General features: G+C 51.7%; 1 protein-coding gene across 1 annotated transcript in view; it reads left to right on the top strand.

The window, feature by feature from the left end:
* Nucleotides 1–7,122: 7,122 nt before the first annotated feature.
* The window catches only part of LOC108864615 (mucin-5AC-like), a 49,243-nt gene continuing 37,186 nt past the window's right edge, over nt 7,123–19,179 (top strand). The window contains exon 1 of the mRNA XM_029112319.1: nt 7,123–7,195. Within this exon, the coding sequence (XP_028968152.1) occupies nt 7,123–7,195 (73 nt within the window). The remainder of the gene's footprint in view (nt 7,196–19,179) is intronic.

Below are 19,179 nucleotides of genomic sequence, written 5' to 3'. Positions count from 1 at the left end.
ACTACAATAAACTGGCACGCCGCAGCTGGGATCGGAGATTTCCTACGGCTGTTTATGCTCCCAATGAGAACCTGATTCTTATCTCACTCTAGTAAACTAAGGAAACTTGAATAAAATGTAAGCTTGATGCATCCGAGTAACTTCTCTCTCTGGGTGCGAGATCTTTGCGATTGTTCAGGTTCCTTCCAGCTTGCTCCATCGGGAGAATAAATTCTCAAAAGCCGTCTTCGATCGTCCGGTCGGGGACTTCTTCCAACGATGGACCGATTTCTCATCTGGTGCGGGTACTTCAGCAATTAGCTGATGCTGTGCGCGATACTCGCTCAGGATGCGACCATCATTGAAGAAAGAGAACGGGTCGATTGGTTCCGCTCACATTCTTTCATCTTTTTCTACAACTCTGGCGAATTCACTTTCGATGGACTTTTTGCTGAGATCTCCCCTGATACCGTCTTAAGCTCCTCCGATACCGCCTCTTATCAGAGGCTTCCGTCACATATCGGCTCTGGGAGAAAAAAAAACACCTTTTGGAGAAGCCGAATGCTTTCTGGGCTTTCGGACTTCTGAAGTATCTGGCGGACCGAAATGAATAATCTGTGTTCAACGAGATACGGTTGGGTGACTAACTCCTACCGATCGCGGCTCCCTTCTGTTAGATCCGCATCCCTGGCTTTGATTTCCGGTGAGATCAATTGTTCATCCCGGTGATCCTTCTGCGTAGCTGACGCCTGGCTTGAGAGATCTCAGTGAGCCACGCAGCTTCCTGACTGCACCAGCAGGAGTGCGTCCTGAGCGTGGTACACAATCAGGAGACCGTATCGACCTGTAGAGGACTTTCGCCTGAAACCTCGGGACATCGGCGAGGCTCTCGACTTAAGAACAGGTCCATCGGGGGATTCGAGCTCCTTCTGGAATGGAAGACCGAAGCTCTCGGAGACGATCCCACGGGGAAACACGTCCAGCTCTGCTGACCGCGGTCAATTTCTACGAGCAATCCGTTCGGCCAGGCTGACTCGTCTCATCGATTCGACCACTCGACATGCAAGTGAACGATGCCCGCACCGACGCTCATTTGTTTCTCCGTCTCGTATCGGATGTTGAACGTCGGCGCCTCATTTGCTTTTGAACCGAAGGCGTTGGCCAAATTCTTCCCTTCCCGTTCAGCGAAGATGCCTGAGATAACATTACTGACGTCGGCTATCGCGGAAGGCTTCTCGGTGAGCTGAAAAAGATTCATCCTCCTCCCCAGCCTCGACTGATAGTAAACGTGTCCATTCGCCTTGTTTACCGGCAATCTGCAGGACGCTGTCCGTTCACGGGAGGGAAATGATTTGAATCTCTCCTTATTTGTAGCAACTTGTTCACATGGAGTAGCTCCCAGCCGTATTTTTAGATCATTCGGTGTTGATCTTGAGAGGAATGTCGCTCGGTGTTCTCGCGCCGCGTCAAGTCATCAAGCGATCTATCGAAGATGCATCCTTCCGCCTGAGGCTCGACGATCATAAATTAAAATTTTCGCACTCTTTGTGTCCCTAGACTTTATTTGCGTCTTGTTCGAAATCCCAAGAATTACCGGACCGATCGTTGGTGAGCACGATTGCCGGTGCTCTCGCTCAGAGTAGAATTCGGGATCGGCGGCCGATCACGCTAGGCTGGAATTGTTGAGCACCCTACTCGGTGAGCTTTTGGGAGTACTGCTCCCAGGCGATTTGTGAGCTCCTGGCTCACTCCAGCAAAATGAGCTCCAACCCATCGGTGATCCCTAGCCCTGCGAGCGGCTTTCGGATCCGAATCGGCGTACGAGTTCACGTAGTCCTCAATGGCGACGTCTGATCATTCTCGCGCCGTTGGCGGAATCATTTCGAAGCTCAATTGATCGTCAGAACTCAGACGCAGTCGAGGTGCGGTCAGGAAGTCAGCCAGTCGGTGATGATATTGACGGTGGCTTGACCGCAATGCTTTTTTGGCGCCAAGGTCGTGGAATACCCCGTATCGATACAGCATTATCTACGAAAAACGCTTTGTCGGAAAGGATTTGGGCGCACGACGCGACGTCCACTCGTTAGCTCTTCGTTCGGGTCCGTCCTTTCGTTCGATCAGACGGCCGAGGTCTGGTGAGCTGCAGCTCTGGCTAAGCTCGTTCGGCTGAGACTGTGTGAGGCTGCGAGCAATTTTTGTTCGTTTAGGAATCAAGCGGCCATTGTGACAACATGGGAAGGTACTTGGTCACCGCTCACAAACTGTGAAGAGAGCATTGGACGATGACAAGACAACGACAAAGCCTGCGTATTCGACGCTGGTCGCAGCCACCGACCAACAACGGCCCACCATTACCGATTAGATAAACGACGCTCAATGAATTTTGTAATAGCGGTGGCTGTTTGAATCGAACTGTTTTTTTTTCTCTCTTCATTCACTGGTCTGTGGAAAGGAGTTGATTGCCGAATGATATCGATAACGACTCTCCGGCGGCTTTTTAAGGGATTTGGGCGTTTTTCTCTATGCTCAAGTCAGGGGTATTTTGGAGGTATCATCTAAGACAATCCAAACAAAGGAAGCCGAGCGGATAAATATAACCGATGTTTATTCCGATGATCCGTTGCGATTCAAATGAGGCTTCCGTCCTGGTGTGAGCATTCGTATCCGCAAAATCCCTGCCTCAGAATGCTGGCACGTCGCGTCTCAAAACAAGACTTCGGCGGTTGTGAGAGGGCTCTCTGATGATTCCTCGGATGCATCGCTTCCGAGGTGGTCATCGATGATATCATGGGTGGCGGACGAGTCTATCGTTACATTTTCATGCGACCTCATGTGACTTACCCCAAACATCCAAAAACGTTCGAAGTGACGCGCTTGAGGTCATCAGGGTCGAGCATCCCTAATCTACTGATCTTTATTGATGCAATAAATATCCGTTTTTGAGGCTTCCAGTTTCAAATGTGGGAAAAACTCCCCGGATCATCTATTCATAATGATTGTTTCATCGAAGGAGGATCGGCGAAATTCCCAGGCTCCAAAACCCTCTCTTCAGGCCGCTTCGGTCGAAGTACAGTTCTCCTCTCGCCCGTCAAGCCGTTGACATATCATCCACATACATATGTAGGTACATCATCGAGCTAATCAACTCGAAACAGCATGCAGCCTCCAGGTTCTCCCGACTCGGGACAGAGTCGAGCTTTGGGGCATCGAAACGAAGGTGTGGAAAGGCTCGGCGAGTACCCACAGGAGTCACCGAACTGTGAGTCTGCGGCATGATTGATGCCTCAAAAATCAGGACAACAATGGAAGCGAAGACAGCAGCGAGCTGACGATTTCTTCGACGCTGATGCTCATGACCTTTGTTATTGGTATCTTCAATCTCGTCAGCCATCTCCATTCGTGCTGATGTTCGTGTCAGCTCATGCATCCGCCTGCCAGCCTTCGGAAGAGTTCGTCTGGCGACCAGTCAGCCAGTCAGCTGATCACTCCGTCGGTCCGCCAGCGGGAACGCACCTCAAAATTCATCGACTGTGAAGGGGTTTCATCTGCTAATCGAGTAGTGCGGTCGACCGCTCAACGAGGAGCGACCCGGAAGATTTGCGGAGGTCCGCTCGTTGAGCGAATGAGCAGAATGTTAGGACTTGGTGGTCTTGGCGGCGCGGCGGTTGTGGTTTTGATGCCGGCTCCGACGAAGAGGGACAAAATTCTCCAAAATTTCCAAAGTGGTCGTCGCTTAAACTTCGAACGGACAGGCAGCAATGGCCGAGAGTCGGGCACACAATCGGACGAGCGGATAGCGAGCCAAAACAAAACAAACGAAAAAAAATATGAGTGCACTGTTTGTTGAATAACGTTGCAGCGGCCGCCTTCCCCGTCGAATGCGGAAAGAAGTCGTCGTATGATCCCAAACGGCATTTATGGGAGACCAAGGTTCCGTTTTTCCCTCATGAAGAAAATGAATGAGTCGAGATGGAGAAAAAAGGAAGAAAACTCAAACAAGCTTACGCCACCTGTCAGTGGCCTTTGGTGACAGCGAAGATAGTTTTCCACGAGGAGGAAAAGGAAGAGGGCTTACTCTTCGCTTGAATTCATTTCGTAGCTCGCTGTTTACTCTTCTCCATTCAGCACACATTCGTCGTATCTATTCACGATTGTATGCATGTAGCGTTCGTTTCTGCCAGACTTGCTAGTTCGTGACATCTTTCTGTGTCGATTCCGCAATTTTCGTGGGATCTCCTCTTCCCGTAGTCGAGCGCGGCATCGGTGGCTGGGGTTACCTATCGCCGAACGGATTTCTTCACGCGAGCGCTCTTGCGATTTCCTAGCGAATTGAAATCTACGTTCCACTGCCTCAGAGTGCGCGCGTGTCGACTGCCTGAGTGAGTGACTGACTGAGGGAGCGTGTTCGACGCACGACGGTGATGATGGGTATCTTGAGAAAAAGAGCTTTGGAAATATCCCATGATCAGAACAATGACAGCCGTTTCTCTGTGACGCGTGGGAAAAAGTTGCCTCTTTTCTCCGATTCATGTTCGTCACGAGACAGGCGTTTAAAGAGATGCATTTCAGCAAAGCCTTCCGTCCTGATGTGAGAGCTCCCTCGCATCGATCGGTGTAATGTATTGGCACAGAACATGTGTCATGGAGTAGCGACATCATCGTTAGAGATATTCTGCAATAAAACACTCAGTGGGTAGTTCGATGCGAAGCTTTCCCCATCGTGAAAGTCTCTTTCTGCTCAAGTTGCGACCCGTGGGGCGAGAAAATCGACGAGACACAAGCCAGTTACACACTTATCTCGGAATACTAATCGCTAGAGCACTCTCCGTACGCTCTCTGCGGCAAGCCGTTCGGAAATGTCTTCCGCGAGAATATCTTCTGCGATGATTATAAATCGTATAATCTAGATCTGCGTGGACGCGACTCCAGGAAATTTCACTCTCCGAAAACGACAGATTTCTTCATATCAGGTGTGGCGTCTGAGACCTCGCCGCTTTTTCGAGCATCGAAATTTGTCGTTTCTCTTCTGAGTGCAATCGAAGGAGGCTCCTCACGGCGAAAAACTGGATTCCTCTATGATGTGATCCTTTTTCACGAGAAAATCAATCGAGAAACTCCTTTTCAGCGGATCGAGTTGCGATGACAGCTCTGCTGTTGGCCCGTAGGGATGCGCGACGCTGACAGAGACATGACTTCATTGCGCCTCACTGAGCTCCTCGTCACTCACAATCACAACGTCGAAGCGCATCCTTCGCTCGAAAAGAATTCTCCCACAAAACAAGGAAAAGCTCACAGCCTCAAGCAATGACTGTCGACCGGAAAAGCAAGCATGCTTGAGTCGCTGTTGCAGTCATGGGCCTGGGGCCTTATGGGATCGGAAGAGCCACTCCAAAAGCAAAAGTCATAATATTCCACGTCTGGTTACGGCGACCGACCGGAACGTTGTCGAGTTTCGATGAAGAAGTGGGCAGATATAGACAACCGGTGACGACTCGCTATCATGTGCGAACTGCCAGTCGCAAAGTTATTCGCTATCCCTCAGCAATTAACAGCCTAATAAATTCTGTTGTCCAACCACGCGAGCAGCATGGAGAATTCTCGATCTAGAGTGAACCTGTCGGTCTAGATCGAGACGGACGCGATTTATCGACAGGAGCGTGATCGCCAGAAAGCGAGAGTTTTCTCAGCGTCGGAACCCACTTTCTCGATTCGGTTCCACAAACCAGCCAGTCGGTGAAGTGCTGCGGTGTTATTACCGTTTATCGCATCTTCCGACTGGCTCCGATGTGCCTGAGGTTCAGTTGCGCGGGTTACGGCATCGTCGAGCTCCCAGAGGGCATGCTTGGCCATCATGTTTCATAGTTGAGCGCGCTGCTCATAGGACGCTCAGCTGAGCTTTAGTGAAACTAGATGATCATCTAGTCCCTTCCGCTCTTATCTCGAACTGTGAGAGCCCATTTGCGGAGTCCGCTGCCCCAGAGCCTCGAATGGGCGGCAGTACCGATGTCTTTGCATTTTGCGACGTGAACTCACTTGACATCTAAGTCCTTGCAATGGGCGACGGAGGTGGATACGTGCTTCGCTTAGAATCTTTACGCGTCCAATAGAGCAACCTTGCGTTGCCCAGGGCGTTCACCCTGAAGCCTGTCGGTCGCAATGCCCACGTGGTCGTCGGCCGACAGCTGAACGTGCAGTCGCAGCTTCATCTGCCGAGCGCGCCGCACATCGATGACGAAGCTCGTTTGCACACCCGAGGAGGCCGTGGAGGTCTTGAGTGAATGATTTCCAACATGTATACGCTTCCGGAAGAATTGCCCCGCCCGGGCGGGATCTATTCGTCCGGACAGCGCTCCAAGTCGGTCGGAGATCCCCTCTTGAGATCGTCGTCGTCCTCGGAGGTGAGCTAGAGTCGGTGCAGTTTGGAGCTACGTACGGGCCGATCGGCGAACGCGAGCATGCCCGACACCCATCCGCTTGCTGGGCCTTTAGAAGATCGGTCATTGATAATAATTTATCCCTTGACCCCGGATACCCTCCCCCCATCGGTGGGGAATCGCATCTGCCCCGCACTCCAAGGTTCGAGCTCGATACCGGATGGGAACCCTCATCCTCTCCGATCCGTTTGCCAGGCTTCACATGAGACACCTCCTCTCTCTTCTTTTAGTTTTCTCCTGTGCGTTCGGCTGTACTTTCTCCCTCCTCCTAGTAACCCACTTTCTTGCAGCAGACTTTCCAGTTACGTCTTGCCAGAGCTGACGAGCGGCTGTGCCGCTGTTGCTGAAGACCGAAGAACCAACGGGACTTTCTCCTCGAACGAACGCGGCGGCAGCGACGACAGCCACGAGCGCCGCGGCTCCAACCAGCGTCCGCTGATTGAAGAAGAGTGCGCCAGACGGACGAACCCCTTGGATTTTGTGAAAACGGTTATTTGTGACTTCTTGCCCGCACTGACAAAGGATATAACGGTTGAAGGCCCGACTTCAACACGAGAACTGGATACCTACTCAGTGTTAGTCGCAGTGAACATGAACCTCGTGCAGTGAGAGCATGCAACGAGCTTCGGAGCTCAGACCCTCGAGGCCTGGCCTCCCGAGGTCGGCGTGCAGTCGTGCCTCGCCATCATCAATAAGTGCCAACGCCAAAATGTTTCTATCGAGGACCAAATTCTCGTGTACACTAGTCCTCGTGTTCGCGCTATTCCACGGCGTTCACAGTGGTGAGTTGCTCTTCTCGATTGTTTGTCCGTTTGTTTGCCTCTTCGCTCGTTTTCAGTGTCAACGCGCCGTTCATGATCTTCAAGATGGTCTCGGCACCGCACACGTAGATCAAGTTGATGTCTCCGATATTACGCTGGCGTTACGCGACAGGGCGTGGGAGTCGTCCGATGATATTGAATTTAAAGCGGCGTGGTGGCGGCCATTCGCAAAAGCGTGGTGGCCGGCGTGATCGTTGCGAGCTTTCCGCAGATACAGCTGGGCAATGGCCTAGGCAGGCCACGCCTGAGTCCAATTTCACTTGGCGCTGCATGACTCTTGGCAGAGACCGTTGCACGTGAAATGATCCTATCTTGAATTGAACACGAACATCATGTACAAGGGAAGCACCTTGACAGTTTCCGTGGTCAGCGACTATGTAGAACGCATGGGAGGACGAAACGACGGTGTAGCAATCGTCCATGAAGTGGTGAAGCCGGAAAGGTGGAGCTGGGACAGAAAGTCTTCTCAATGGAGTCGGAGGCTCTGCGGACACCCTCCCGAAGGAGTCCCGGGAGGTGCAAGGGGAGTCCGCTCGCTTGTGGAATCCTATTCCCATTCTAAGCCTGACCGTGCTCAACTCGCGCGACTACCGGAGCTCGGAGCCCTTCGCGTGGGAACTCCGTCACTTCTCAGAGGAACTCCGAGCCCCATTGCAGGAGGGACATTCGGCGCTCGTTTTTCCCGGTAATCAGGCGCTGAAGTTCCCCAATTCGGTGGAACTTGTGTCGAGCCTGAACGAACATCTTCCGAAGAAACACTCGGAATCCTTCGAACCGGTTCTATGTTATCGAATGCCCACTCCGGTTGGACAACTTTCGCGTCTTCCAGATAATGACAGACCTCCTTTGCGGCCAGAGAAGGAAGGTTTCTATCTGTTTACAACTTTCTGTTCTCCGAAGCCCGGAGCGTCCCTCCGTATCTCGAAGCGCAAGCCGGTCGCTTCCGAGGCCATACTATTACTTCGGAACCACTCATCGGATAAAAAGGTATTCGGTCTGTCTCCGCTCGGTGTCGGATTGCCTGATGTGAAATCCTGAACTCGTGGCCTCATCAACAAGTCGGGAAGCGCGCGAGTTGTGTTTTTTGGCAGCGGACCGAATCTTTTCACAGCCGAAGTGATGGACCGAAATCTTCACCATTCAATCGGCACTCAGTTTTTGTGATTGGCATATTCTCTCCGTTGCCGCTCATTTTATTGATCGTCGGCTGTTTGCTCGGTATCGATGAGATGATCTTCGGTCAGGCCGGATTTCTGGACGACCGGCGATTCTGGCCGATTTTGGCTGACTGACTTTCTGACTGACTGACGAACTGAGCAAAGAGGATTCGGGTCCTGACCACAGGGTGCCCGCAGACGAATTGATTCCTCTAATCCGTTGACAGGCGTCTTGAGAATTCTAGGCCGACGACGAGAAGACGTTCGTTTTCTTCGAGACACGTTACGTTTTCTCGGATTCCAACCAACCCCCTCGTGAGGAGGGCACGACCTTTGGCACAGATCTTCTACAGCGAGCGAGCGAGCGAGCAATCTGCACACGGAGCAAGCAGGCACAAGCGGTTTCGGAGCTGCTGCTGAAGACGACTCCAATGAAGCAAATGAAGCCTCAGACAGATGGATAGACCGACGGACGGACGGACGGTCGACCTGACTGACTGACTGACTGACGATTGTCCACAAAACGATTTTGCCCTAAACCGAAGCCAACAGTATCGCTGCTGCTGCTGCCGCAAGTCTCTCGCATCGACGCACGCTCGCAAGAATCGCCGGCCCGACAAATGACATTCCGCGACGGGTAGCGTGGAGCAAAAAAAAGAAGAACATTCATCGAAGATGAGAACTCCCACAACTGATGCAACCTTTGCCCCAAAAATCAGCATAGCGTCTCCGGAGGATCTTTCGCGGCGCGTGTAGCATTCGCCCATTCCCATGACTGCTGCGGATACCCGATCGAATGGTCAACGGAATAGTCTGCGAGCTTCGACAATAATTTTCCAAGATCCTGTTCATCTTGATGCGCCTGTTGGCGTGGTGTGGCTGCCCCTCAGCCACGAATGCAGATGTCGGTGCTGTCGTATCCGTTGTTGGAAGCAGATATTTCTCCATCGTGGTCGGGGTGCATAAACAAACTGGATCGTATCATGATATGGTCCATGGGAAAGCGTTTCCCGAATCAAGAAAAAACTGTACCCGACGTCTGCACTGGATCCCGCAGGAAGATGCTCTGCCCGCATCATTCGTGGATTGGTTCAATTATGCGGTCCTCTATGCAACTCGTCTATCAGGTCGGCGCACGAGATTCGTCATGTCTTCGTGTGGCAGTCTGAAAGCGAAACAGGAGATTCTTGTTCGGTCTCGACGCACACCGTTCCCGTGGCATACGTGTACTTTTGACCTGGTTTCCTGAGCGACGTTTTGGAGTAAAGCGCATGAACCCAATTAAAAAATATCGACGCCGAGCATTGCTTGGCCTCGTCGTAGAGCACCGAATGAAAGGCTTCCCATTCGCAATTGACGGGATCGGATATTTTTCTTTCCGAGAACGGAAACCGTCGTACGGGATCCCATAATTCAAGACGCCAGAATAAGACGGAATGGCACGTTTGCGCTGACGAATAGCTCGCGAGAAGCAATCATCTTCCCGTCGGATCGCTGATTCTCTGCCCGATCATAATAAGACGGACGTGCACGACGACAATCGGATCATGAAGATGGAACCCGATCCGAGAAGAGCCGTTGCTTGCAACGGATCGTACCTGACCACTGGCGTCATCGAAATTCGCCGATCCAAAGGTCGCAGTCCGCGTGGGAGTTCAATTTCTCGTTCGGTATTGAGTTTGGGCTCGCATAGAATGTTTGCTGTGTTCGTTCATGCTAACGACGTGATCCGTTGTCGGTGAGCACTCCAACCAGTTATCAATTTGATGTTCTCTTGGTTTGGGCCGCTTTTCTGCTAACGGCGGAGCATGAATTGTTCGCTAAAGGTCGCTAAGAATATCATGCCAGAAAACAAATGGTCCTGTGGGATATTGAGGTCTTTCTTCGGCGGCTTTTCGCCCAGGGCGCATGCTAGCTCCGAGACGACTCCACTGTGATTGTTTCTCCTCGAGGCACTAATAACGGTTGTTTCATCGGATACTCTGCATTGTTCTCCGACGCCGAGAACCGTCAAAAACGCCTCCCAGATTTTCAGCATTACAGAGAATCGCTGCCTCGGCTTGTGCGAGATTCGCTCGAATTTTTCGAGCCGAGTGTTGTCGATTCTGTTTGCATTGCAGTACAATTTATCCTTAGTGCGTCCCGCGGCCGTTGTGGTCACCGCTGAATCTTGCCCAACCGGTCGGCGATGGAGACATCAAGGGCGAACTGTAGCTTCAGTCTGCCGTTCTCTTCCTCTTCATCGGAGCCCCGCGGAAACGAGCATTCTAGATAGATGCGGCTCTTTTGAAAATCATATGAACGCGTGCAGCTTATCGCCCCGAAATTTCTTATTTTCGAAGCTGCTTGATTGATTGATTGAGCGATCGTTCTTCGTATGGGTTCTTCCCTTGAAACTTCGCGATCCAACGGGTCACTCGATACATGCCTTCGTATTCGCTCCGTGACAAGCTGGATCCTTCAGAAATCCGCTGAGCTTATTCAGAGCGATAGTGTTTTCCATTTCTGGATCTCAAGGAACAAGCTCCCCCCGAGACACGGCGGAGATAAAACGTCATTCCTGGCACTCGGCATCGGTTGGAGTCTCGGTCGCAAGGATTGAGGTGCGGGTGCATTGCGAGTCGGGAGGTGAGTCCGTGACCCTCGGAACTTCGCCTAGGTCTTCCTTTTGAGAGAACAGTAGAGAGTGGCTTTGTCTCTCGCTTCATTGTCTCTTGCTCAAGAGTCCTCCATTCACTCTTCCGTGATTGGCTCTACCTCAAACAGCACGAGCCCTTATAGGCTGAGTGAGTTTTTTTCCGCAATATCGACTCGTATTCCCTCAGAAAGGACCTTGATCGCTCTCTGCTGAACAGGCTCGATCCCGCGCATCGTCATTCATAAACCCGTGTAAGATGATGTTGAAACATCAATTGTGGCGCAGCGAAGATTTTGTGTCGCGTCTAACGGATTCAAATGACAATCGACGACAAGCGAACGGCCGCCGTCTTATTGATGAATGGCAAACGACGATCGTCTGCGATCGCTTTCCAGAAGAAGAAACGAAGAACGCTCCTTCCCTCAGAGTTTTCCATTGTTTCAATGCTCCGGAGCTTTTGCATCATCGCCGATGACGTGTCGTCTTGGAAAAGGTCCTCGTCGAGACAAGCACCCTGAGTCGACATGCCAATGGACGACCCTTCAATTTGAATGACGTCTTGAATAAAATCAACCCCACGAAGCGCCACGACCAACGTCTATAATAATAATTATGATTGATCCCGGAGCAGCAGCGCCAGATGCTCGCTTACGTGATACGTCTCTCTAGGAATCGATTCCGATAAGTTGAACTCATCACAGAATTCTCTGACTTCCGAACTCAGTCGCACAAACGATGCTTTGTGTTCGGCAAACGTCGATGCCATCGCCACAGCTCGTGCTCCGGGCGTCGGTGAGAGCGCAAAGCGGCGTCGGGATCTTGCGCTTCCGGTGCGGAATCTCTGCTCAGTCAATCATCTGCAGGCAAACTCGCGGAACGTCGCGGATGCGCGGGAGGATGAAGGAGATTTGCATCGATCACAGGGCTTTGCGCTCGCAGTCTTGTGATAGACATGTGATTCCGGGATGATCTATTCAATATTCCGGAAAGTGGATGAGGATATTCTGTGAGCGAAGATCCCGAATTCACATTTGCAATCAGACGTCACGATCCTCGTCCGGAATCGACTCATTGCACTTCGGAACACTTCCGATCGATGCCCGGTGGACGCTAGGAAGCCAGCGTTGATTGATCCAGAAACAAAATGGGTCTCGGGAACTCGCCGCTCGTTCCTCCCTCCCTCCCTCACCGTGGGCAAGCTAACGGGCACAAGCCCGTCGGATTCTACTCTGGCCTTAGATCCCGACCTTAGATTTGAAGCCGTTCGAGCACTTAGTATTCAAGGCGAAGCCTTGTTGCTAACACGGGCGAAAGAACGACGGTCCTCCAAACTGATGGGTCGGGTCGTATTCCGGAAAAGGGGAGGCACTACTTACGCTAGCGGACTAGCTGGCTGGCCGGCTGTCTGTCTATCTATCTATCAGTCTCGGGAGTCGTCTGTTTGTCCATTATCCATCCAAATGGTGTTTGTTCGCCGCTGTTTGGCCGGACCGCGGGCCAAGCCTCACGGCACTTTCACTCGAAGCAACGAAGGCATGTCATTCGAGGCAATGTCGTGTCAGCGATTGTGGACGAGCCGAATATAATTACGAGCCTACATAGTAAGTGTATGAGCACTCCGGTGTACAGCGACAGAAAGTTCATTTCTGGCCTAGTTGCAGGAAGCATCCCGCGTTATTTTCAATTTCATTAATGAAGCGCACAAGAGGAAATCGTTTACATAATAGCCAGATGTTTTATACGGCGCGTTTCTAATTATTGTGTTGTCTATGAATCACCTCGGGGGCTCAGCTTCAATATTATACTGGGAAATGCGCGAAAATCTTGCTTTGGTTTGTCCGGAGACACTATTCGAGGAGTAAGCCGATTCCTGTTCGATGGGATCTGTGAAATTCGATGAGTTAAGCATCGAATCGCTCATGTCTTCCCTTCGGGGCGAGACGCCTCGACTTTCAAGACTGTACGGTAGATGTCCGAGTCGCAACAAGTCTCCATACGGATGGCAAAGCCTGGACACCGTGTTAACAATGGTGTCGGACACCACAGGGGCCGTTTGATCGACTTCCGGCACTTTTAAAATATTCAACGGAAAAATGAAGACCACAGAGACGGTGGGCGACAGATTAGCTCCAAGGTCCCGACAGAATGAAACAAAAGTGGACGGGACAGAAATTCTGAATGGCTAGCGAACGTCGCCCGGTGTTCGTTTCTCGTGATTCGCTCTGTATCCCGTTAGATCTGCGCTGTGCGGTCGCTGTTGCGATCCTTTCTGATTAATGAAGGTCCCAGTCTAACGGAGCCGAGTCGTTCGTCGAATATTGGATTATTTCCCTGCTGCTTCTAGACCGTGTCGCAGCTTCATTGATACATCTTCTTTTTTCTACTTTTCCTTCTGCTCCCCTTCCGAGCGATGCGCAAGTAGTCCAAGTGTTAAAGAGCCGGGCCGTCCGAAGTCGACATCAAGCGCAGAAAGGAGCGTTTGTCTGAAGGAGGATCGCAATGAAAGTGAAAAGAGCGGCGATTCAACTTGAGTTTCTGCGATTTCACTTGAGCTGCTGCTGATCTCCGACTTGATCTGAGCTGTCATTCGTGAACATGGTGGATCCTAGACACAATCGTTCGTTGTGTTACTTTATTGAATGAAGCGAAACTTTGAGTCCATTCTCCTTTGTGCATGCGGCTGACCTCACGTATCCGTGGGTCCATCGGCGCGTCTATGGCCAGTCGACTGTCCGAGGGATCGAGCGACCGACTGACTGACGGATGGCCCCCCAGCTTAATAATATTTCCTTACTCGACTACACTAGACTACAATTTTCTGGATTAGGATGAGTCACGAGAGGAAGTAGTACGGTGTTTCTCTCGATTACCGGCTCTGTCTCACAACGAGCAAGGCTTGGTCGCAGCTTTCGCATGATATTTTCCATCCGAAATCTCTACCAGCTCGTTTCCGTCGATGGGGCGATCCAGCTCCACGTTTCCAACTAGACACGTTCTCCGCCTCCTCATTCGTATAGCACCTGATCCATCCAGAGAGTTATTCTGTCCAAACTTCACGGGAACACAGTCAGCAGCACGCAGCAATTGACGGCTCCAACAATGGCTATGCCCCAGAAAGGAAATGTCGAGCAACGGAATTGAATTTTGAATCATTCAGCGAAAGTCATGTGAATCTATCCTCATGATTCCGAGAGCTCTCCTTCGTCCGAGGAGTGAGTGTTATTCTATCGGCAGTTCCGTCGACAAGGGAATCGAATCAACAAAGAGCATCTTACCAAGCCCACCTGCTTGGTGGAATGCCCAGCTATTTTCTGGGCTAAAGCTATTCATCCGACACCCTGTCGAGTTATCGACGCCGTATTTCCACCTTTTCCTGGTTGATTAGAGGGATAATGATGGGTGTTTTTTTGTTTGACTTTCGCCCGTTTCCGTTAGGCGTTCCTTTAACTGTTCCGTCAGACGTTCCGTGAGGTGTTCCTTTCGGAAAATACCTTCCCCTGCCGCGTCTGTTGTCACCGCTCCCAAACGTCGATCTGGTAGCGATGATGACGGTTGTGGAGGTGTTGTGGTGACAAGCGACTTTAGAACATTCCCTTTGCGTGTCACGTGTGGGTCGTGAGCGTTTGCATACGGTATTGTCTGTTCGGAATCCGGGAATACGTCGACCCAGCCGACATACGGGTTCGCCTGCGGCAGAACTGTCAGCCCCATTCCTAGTGGGGCCGATGATTTCAGCCTGCTTACTTATGAGCTCGTTGCCGTTTGCACAGCATCTCCACCGGATGGATAGCTGGTTGTCTTCCGTCTTTCGTTCGTTCATCATTTTGATGTCGTCTGCTGTCGGTCGGTCGGTCGGTCCATCCATCGACTCGTCGGTCGGTGGGCCTGCACCCAAAGTTCTTCCTTTCCGTTGCCTCCTCGTCGACGATGACGACGACCACGTCGATGAAAACGCCGCCTCTGCTGCTCGCTATATTTGCCTTGTGTTATAGCTCGCCTCTTCTATCGTTGTCTCCTTGCGTCGTCGTTGCCGCCGCCGCCGCCGTCATCGTTGCAGATGCTGCTGGTAGTGATGCTGCGCGCGCGTACTAACCCCATTTCTTTCCGTTTCATTTTTGGGACGAACGTCGAGAGAAGTGGCTGAATGGCCGGCGCTAGATAGCGACGGCGGCGCGGCGGTGGCCATAGAAGAGTGAATGCCGCCACGATTTTTTTCTGGCATCAGCGGCGGCAGCGACAACAGTTTTTCACCTGAATGGCGGAATCATCGGCTGGATTGGCGAGCCGGCTGACCGGCAAGCTCTATGGATGGAAAGCTGACTGAACATTTCACTGGATTGGCTTGATCAGAGTCAACAGATTTTAGAAACGTCGATGCTTTTCCCAGAAAGCACGATTCGTGTCACACATGCTTCGCGCAACGGGAGGGCAAGTCCAATCTTCGACTGAATCCGGATCCCCCGAGGAACTTGGAAGCTCTAGAATCAACATTCTGAAAATCGATTGTGATCGAGCGGAGCTGTCAATGGTCAGAAGATTTGATTCGGGGCTCAATTTTTTCTTCGAGACCGAGAGGAAAACGGAATCCGGCGCATGTGACGAGAACTTCCATTCTGTGACCGATGGGCCCGCTGAAGTTCATACGGTTCCTTCCGAGCGAGAACTGTTCGAAGAAGCTTCGACGGAATCCGAAGCAAATGTATTTCGTGCCAGGAAAATGAGCCATGGGGCTTGATGTCGACTCAGTGTCCGCTGGATTCTCCCGCAGCGGAGTCGCGTTTTGGAACCGAGGAATGTCTGATGGAACGCCAACCAGATGCGTGCCTGATGCCGTGCGATGGACTTGTTTTTTTATCGAGCATCAATTAGTGGTTGGCGCGGACGGAGTTTTTTCTCCGGGGCGTCGCAGGAAAAGTATCGCGACGATCATAGATGCCCGCCACCCCCTGACAGAACCATTTTATCGTCGGAACGAGGCGAGATAACTCCGGACAGCTGAGCCTTTGATGCGCTGTGGGATTTGCTCGAGTCACAATTGAGCTGATGGATCTTGTTTGGCTAAGCCGAAAGGAAGACGACGGAGAAGAAACTCCCCATGATGGCTTTCGTCCCTTGTCCATTCGAACATTATCTCATCGGAGACACCCAACACTTTGATGGCTGCACGCAAATGTTTTCCGGGGAGTTCCTCGTGATGAATATCTCGCCGTATTCCCCCCATTATGACGAAGCTGCAACGAAGTTCCATTTTTCCTCCCTGAGGCTCACGCCCACCCCCATTCGGGATCGAATACCTCGAGCGGCCGTGCTCAAAAAGGTTTCCCGAACCTGCTATCGAAGCCCTCAGTACTCCGAGCGTTCGCCCGCTTGGGATTCCGTCCAAGACCAGGCTTTCAGCGACAGAGGGACGAAATTGCATGTGCGTCGATGGCATCGAATGAATCATTATCGCTCGCGAATCGGTGTCGACCGGAGGCCTGGAGCGACGACGGGCAAAACATTCCTCCGGGGAGAAGAGCCGGAGGGCGGGTGAGAGGGCGGTCGGGAAGTAGGCAGCAGAAGAAGTTTCAGAGAATATAAAAAAAGGTCAAGAAAGAACAAGTCGAAAGCGATCGATAGGCGGGGGCGTGTTTCCGAACTTTCGATTTGCAGCGGGTCGACATCGCGCCTGAAAGTGGCGTTAAAAAAACAACAAAAAAATAGTTCCCACACATACACGAGCCCGGACGACGATAGGGTGGAGATCAGGAGATTGCCTTCTAGGTCGCTGGCTGGATCACTCTCTCTCTCTCTGGATGTTTTTTCTTGAAAAATCTCAGTCAGTCAGAAAAACCGGCAGCCACGGTCACAACCAGTTGTAGCCATCATCTGCGGCAGCAGCGACAGGGTAAGCTGCAGCAACACCGAGGGAAGAGGCACAATTTAGCGCGAAAAAGCATAGAAGACGAGCTTCCCAAAAGGGAAAAGGGTCAGCCAGGTTAACGGGTCGTCAGATTGAATGAAAAATGAAATGAACATGAGAGCTAACTCCCGACAGAAAAGATGGTGCCGCAGACGACGCTGCCGATTTTGCTGTGTCCGCTGATGTAGATGCTGTTCTGCCGTCGACGCTGCGGCAAAGGCATCAAGGAGATGAGGAAGAACTTAGCCCCGAAAAAAGCGCTTGGGAGAAAATTAGCGGAAGTGGTCGCAATCGGACAAGTCGGAAAGTGAGCGACTCGGCGGACCCTGGCTTCGCCGAGAGCGACCAGAAACACGCTTGGGTCCGCTGTGGGATCCAAAATAAAGAAAGGCTCCAGACAGATCACTTTCAATAGCTGCGAAATACGCCAGCTTGAGATAAGGTGCGTCGACTGATGGGGCAGCTCCTCGAGGGAGAAAGAAAAGCGAATTCCGAGGGAAAAAAAACAAAAATACGGAAAAAATCATGATCGAAGAAATCGCTCGTAAGTCTCGGGCTCAAAATAGCCCAGCTCGGGCTTTAGCCTCCCGTCTTTGGTGGACCCCTCCCGGCACAGATTTCTTCAACGGGAGCTCACGGTGGTCGTTGGAATATGCTTTGTTTGTCCGTTTGCGAGCAGCTGGCGAAAACGAGATTAGAGCCAGACACAAGTTTTCGAAGTTTCAATTCATCCCTAAATATTATCTGTGCTTTGGAAGATGTCGAAAGCGCTCCGGGCTCGATCAACGACTAATTACCGAACGCATTCCGCCGCGTATCTGAAGGGTACGCTACCGCTGCGGAAGCCGAAATCACTGAGCGCTGGCTCGCTCGCTCGCCGCTTGACCAAGGCTTGAAATATGGCGACATACATCGATCTGAATCGAGGTATCGTCGACCGATTTTCGGTGAATGTTGCGAAAGTCGCGCCTCGGGCTACCAACGACACCGTAGAGAGGATCCGGATCGTCGCAGTGAAAGTTTCTCTTCCGATGACCTGCTCTCATCTCCCTGATACAGTATTCATTGTATTGATTATTATCCGTTCGCCGACGTAATCGATCACGAGGAACGATCCGAAGCGTTCTTCTCGTCGCCGATCACGAACATGCGAACCCAAGCGAATTCCTCAAGATTGCAGAATGCTGCAGCTTGTCGACCTTGATTCGTCCGAGAGAATTCGAGGGCATCTCTTATCGCGCTCGCGCATTTTTTTTCTGGCATCTCGACGGAGTGTCGCTATCGTTCCGGTTCGTAGAATTTATCGATGAAATTTCTCTTTTCCATCTAAGCTCTTCAACCACGTGTCTATATTCACGTTTAATCGCATTCTGTTCCCGTCTGAGCGGCATTTTTCGCACCGGGGAGGAGTCCTCCCGCCTCAGAGTCGGACCGTCGTCGGAATCCCCGAGATGAGAAAACTCGAGACTTGTACCAGAAAACGTCGGACACGACGGTGCCGGGATGTCCGGAAGGACCCAATCAGGAGCCCATCTGTTTTAAGGAATCAGAATTCACAGAAGGGAACGACCTCGCGACGACTTTCGGACTGTCGATCCGCGTCCGAAAGTGAGAAGGAATACACGATTCCCGGTAGCGGAGGAGCTTTTTGTACCGTGATGACATCCGATGATGGAGGCGACGGCGACAAGATGGTGATCAACAGCAGGGTGACAAGACTCGACTAATCGGAGTCGCATCAGGCTGTCATTGTTCGGTAATTGTTGCCCACTGCCACAGTGGCAATGCTGTTAACCGTAGCGAGGCGTCGCTCCCGTACTTTTGTTGACGGCCAGACACGTCACGTCAGATCACCGCTCAGTCAGGTATCCACCCGACCAGACCGAGACCCAGACAAACAGTCAGTCAGTGAGACGGTCGGTCGGTCGCTAAGTCGAAGAGCTCCATGGACAGACGGACATGCAAACGGAAAGAACTTCATCCCTACGGGATGAGGTCGGAGACCATAGCTCCGCAGTGTTGACAACGTATGGAGAGGCCGCCGACGCCGTGAGAACTTCAGTCCGTGGTGGCCCTTTTTCGTAGTAAATCCCGTAATTGGCGCAGAGCTAGAATCTCGTGGCGACGACGACATCCAACAGAATTGGGTTAGTTAAGCAGAAGTGTCCGAGAGGAGAAGACGAAGTAGCGGACGACGGCGGCGGCGGCTTCGACCCCCTGCTCGTCGCTCCTTTTCCCGCTGTTCGAC

The sequence above is a fragment of the Galendromus occidentalis genome, unplaced genomic scaffold (genome assembly GCF_000255335.2).
Source record: "Galendromus occidentalis unplaced genomic scaffold, Mocc_1.1 scf7180000077494, whole genome shotgun sequence".
NCBI lineage: Eukaryota > Metazoa > Arthropoda > Arachnida > Mesostigmata > Phytoseiidae > Galendromus > Galendromus occidentalis.
Note: the sequence above shows the minus strand (reverse complement) of the source record. Positions and strands in the feature narration are given on the sequence as shown.